This window comes from Colobus angolensis, unplaced genomic scaffold (assembly GCF_000951035.1).
Source record: "Colobus angolensis palliatus isolate OR3802 unplaced genomic scaffold, Cang.pa_1.0 Scaffold472, whole genome shotgun sequence".
NCBI lineage: Eukaryota > Metazoa > Chordata > Mammalia > Primates > Cercopithecidae > Colobus > Colobus angolensis.
In genome coordinates this window covers 1,681,324-1,685,447 of record NW_012118177.1, presented here as the reverse complement: position 1 = coordinate 1,685,447, position 4,124 = coordinate 1,681,324, and the positions used below count along the sequence as shown (strand labels likewise).

Genomic DNA, 4,124 nt, shown 5'->3' with positions numbered 1-4,124 from the left:
ATATAATTATATATGATATATGATATAATATATAAATAATATATATAGAGAGAATGTCTTGCATTTTGGTAGTGATTGTTCATTCATTTATTTAATGCCTACAATGTGGCAAGCATTTTGTTTATAGAAGTATATTATTCTCCTAATATACCACAGCAAAATATCCCCCAAATAGCCATATTTAATCTGATGCATTTGAAGTGATTTAATTTCCAGCAACCTCATGCATAATTGCTTCATTTTGAGTTAGGAAATAATATAATCAAATGATCACTGACTTTTTTGGATTTGACTGCAAACTCAAAGTTCAAATACATTACTCCTTTAAAATGCATAGCATATACCTCCAGAAAATGAAACCCACATTAACATATCTTTCTAAGAGGTGACGAATACATATTTCAAGTGCCTAAAATGATATGCATAATTTTTTTGCAGAAGAAAAATTTGATTAAAACTCATTTTCCTGAATTAGAATTTAACCTAAGAATTCCTAAGAAGTCATTGAAAATATTTTGATTTAAGCAAAATCTGACCTGTTTAGTTATACCAAAATCGATTTTAAATATGTATGTGAAAATCGTGTCTGGATGTTTGGAATTTGGGAAAGTAATTCATTCTTTCAACAAACATTTACTATGCATCCACTATGTGTTAGGCACCATGCTTAACACCAAAAAGTGACATTCTCTCCAAAACAAGTCCAGGAAGAGCATCAAATTGCACATTGATGGAAACGTTATCAGTTGTCCAGATCAACTGATGAACACTGCTAATGACAGATGTAGATTACTAAAGTGATCCTTTCTCTGACTTCAATACATATGTAAGCACAGCAAACGACAATAGAGCATACCACAATTTGCTGTACTGACATTGCCATATTTTGCTTTGGGCCAACTAGATAATATATGTATAGATATATAGTGTACACTATATATCAACAAAATCAGTTATATAGTAACTTAGGCAAAACACTCTTAAGTATTTATTGGTCACTCTGATTGGGCCTTGTTCTAAAAGTCACAATCAAATAAAATTCCTGACATCATGCTAAACAATGTTTTAAACAATAAAAAAGTATACAAGGAATAAACCCAATTTTTAAAATGTAATATATACACCTGCAAATAAAAGAATGATATTTCACCCAAATCTGAGTGGTAAAATTGCAGACGATTTTTATTTTATTTTAAATTTCCATATTTTGCAACCTTTCTGCAATGACCATGCATTACATTTATAATCAGTAAAAATTACATGTATGTTAGGTATGGTTAAAAAAAAAAACTGTTCTTACAACCGTTCCAAACCCTGTGTCTAGTAGGGGCCAGGGCAAGGCCTCACATAGGGAAACAGGTATGATCTCAGAGGGCTGATGCAGAAGGCCCAGGGGTCGACCCAACTGGCTAATGACTGGAAACCCTTTAAGAAGAGACAAAAACTTTCATATCTAAAGTTAAATTTAAATTAATATGCCTAGGGAGAAGGGAAAATAGGAACATGTGTTTCCAGCTCTAGGGCCTAGTTAGGTCACTGAACTAATGGAGTATTGCCTTCTGGTGATGTTTAAGTCCATAAAACATCTATGCTTAAACATTTAGTAATGAACATTTAAGGAACTATTTCTAAACATGAGATCATTTTGAAAAGTAACACTTTTTTCTAATTATAAAAGTAGCATAATGTTCTTCGTAGAAAACCCTGGAAGTATGAAAAGCTGGGAAATAGTTAAAATTATCTATAATTCCATCACCCAGAGGCAACCACCATGGTACTTCAGTATACAACCTTCTAGTAATTTATTCTAGGCATATGTGTGTATCCTGCGTTTTCACTTAATATTTTATCCTGGGCATTTTCTTATGTCATTAAATTTGCCTAGTAAACCTCATTCTAACGGCTGCCTAATATCACTAATGGCTTAAAAATCCTGTTTTTGGATAAACAATATTATTGTATTTACTATGGACCTAACTTGTAAGAACAGATGCAAAATGTATCTGATATTTGAAAAAACTAGCCAAGGGATTTTCGGAATTAATGATCTCTTCTGGATCTAACTAACATCAGTATTTTGATTCCAAAATTGATTTTCTTCTGTTCAGATCCCTAAAATCACCCATATTGTGATTTTAGGGATCTGAACTCACATATTTTGCAAAATACAGTCTTAGGATTGGAAAACCACAACTCCCTAAGAAATATTAGACAGTAAAGCACTCAGTAAATTTCTGTTCTTCCCACGTGTAAGCCAGGGCAGGCCCTCCAACCCAGGCTCTGCCTGCTGGAGCAAGGCAAGTCAATCACTGAGCTTAAAGGAAACACTAAAGTAAAACAGAGACAAAACTATCCCTAGCACAAACTTTGGTTTCTGAGTAAATTCATTTGTTCACCTTTCAACCTAAGTGAAGTAATAAACTATATTTTTTTTTTCTGAGAAAATTTTCATTCAGAAGCTCCATAAAACAATAATATTACAGGCTTACGCCCCTAATATATCAGCATGGCATATGTTTGCTAAGCAAAAGTTCTGAAAATTATGTAACTCAGCATACTAATCACAATTCAGTTGAAGTACAGGAGGGGAAAATTCTATGTAAAAATGTGGAATTTTTGTTTAAAAGGAAACTCTGTTTCCAATTATCTTTGGTGGTTCGGAGATCCTTTCCTTACCTGCAAGGCAGCTTAGAATCAGAAAGACCTTCCAAAATGCCAACACCATTGTGTGGAGGTTAGTTGAGAGCAGCAGGTGCCAGTAGCTTGCCTGAACTAGGCTGAGTCTCAAATTGGCTTCTTCGATCACACCGAGGTTTGCCAGACTTATCTGCTGGGCATCACCAAGCAAACATGCCTCTTTGGGCTTACTTATTGCATATAGACCTTTCTCAGAACAGATTTGTGTTTCTTTGAAACACTTTTCATGGGGCGTGTTTCCTTGATATATTTGCTACTGTGTTAATAATAAACCCACGCATTTAAATTATTCAAGCTCCTTGTACACAGATTCTCTAAGTCTCATTGTTTAAAATCAGTCTTGCTAAAAAGTTGCACTTGGACTGGGGGATATGGTTGAAAGACAGCCTATGCAAATAAAAGCTGACAAGGCTAATTAATTACAAATATTTCCACGAGTCTTATAGAATTGATTCACTAACCTCCTTTTACAAATTAAGTTATTAAACTGGTGCTATATCGTTTCCTGGGGAGATGGGGTTCATGGGAAAGGCACAGGGGTGATGAAGCTAAAAAGCATTCATTTCTGCGTGAACAAACTCTGGACATGTTACTCTTTTTTGAAACACTGACAATTGTCACTACCCTCCACCAAAACTAGCAGTAGAATGATTTACATGCTTATGTCTGTCGAGTTGGAAACCTTATAGCACATATTTGCTAACATAATTTTGCAAAATCAAGTTAGTGAATACGTGCTTAAAGACTTCCATTGGAGACGTCTGAATTTTTGCAGAATTAAGTTACTCAATAGATGCTATAGGGTTTCCTTAGAAATGGAGGTTCACCAGGAGGGCATGGGAGGCTCCACAGGTAAGGAACTTTCGTGGGAACACGAACTTCTAATAGTGTTCCTATTATGCTTAAGTTACCCAGAGAAACCTAAGGACTTTCTGTGACTCTTCCTATGTGATCTCTAAGTCCTATCATTTCCATCTCCACAGAGACTTTCAGATGTGTTCTTTCTCCAACCTGCTGCTTCCATCTTGGTCCAGGTACTCAGCTCCTCACTCCTGGCCTATCATAGCAGCTTCCTAAGTGGTATCCCTGACTTCTTCCACCTTCATCTTGTGTGCCAGCCACAGACCAGTGCTCCAGCCCTAATGAAGTATTTCCAATAACACCATAAATGGACTATTTCATCAAATCCAAAGTCCTTAATACGGATTCCCGTTCTTCCAAGATCTGATCCTCACCTCATCTGAACTTTAGCCACATTATCTCATGCCCCTGAAAAAGTATGTCAAGATTTTCTGCCTCAAAGTGTTCAGTCACATGAAATGTGTGCAAATTTCAAGTGATATGTTTTATGAACTTTAATTTACAGGAAATGTTTGACCCTATCTTACTTTAGCCATGCCAATCTCCCACTGCTTCTTAGAAAGCCA

At 35.5% G+C, this 4,124-nt stretch overlaps 1 protein-coding gene across 2 annotated transcripts in view; it reads right to left on the bottom strand.

Annotated features, from left to right (window-relative positions):
• Window positions 1-2,912, bottom strand: part of VSIG1 (V-set and immunoglobulin domain containing 1) — a 35,225-nt gene extending 32,313 nt beyond the window's left edge. The window contains exon 1 of one of the 2 annotated variants that reach the window (XM_011958739.1): window positions 2,677-2,912. In XM_011958739.1, coding sequence (XP_011814129.1) covers window positions 2,677-2,725 — 49 coding nt within the window. In that variant the 5' untranslated portion in view covers window positions 2,726-2,912. The remainder of the gene's footprint in view (window positions 1-2,676) is intronic. The other variant, XM_011958738.1, reaches the window with a different exon arrangement.
• Window positions 2,913-4,124: the final 1,212 nt, after the last annotated feature.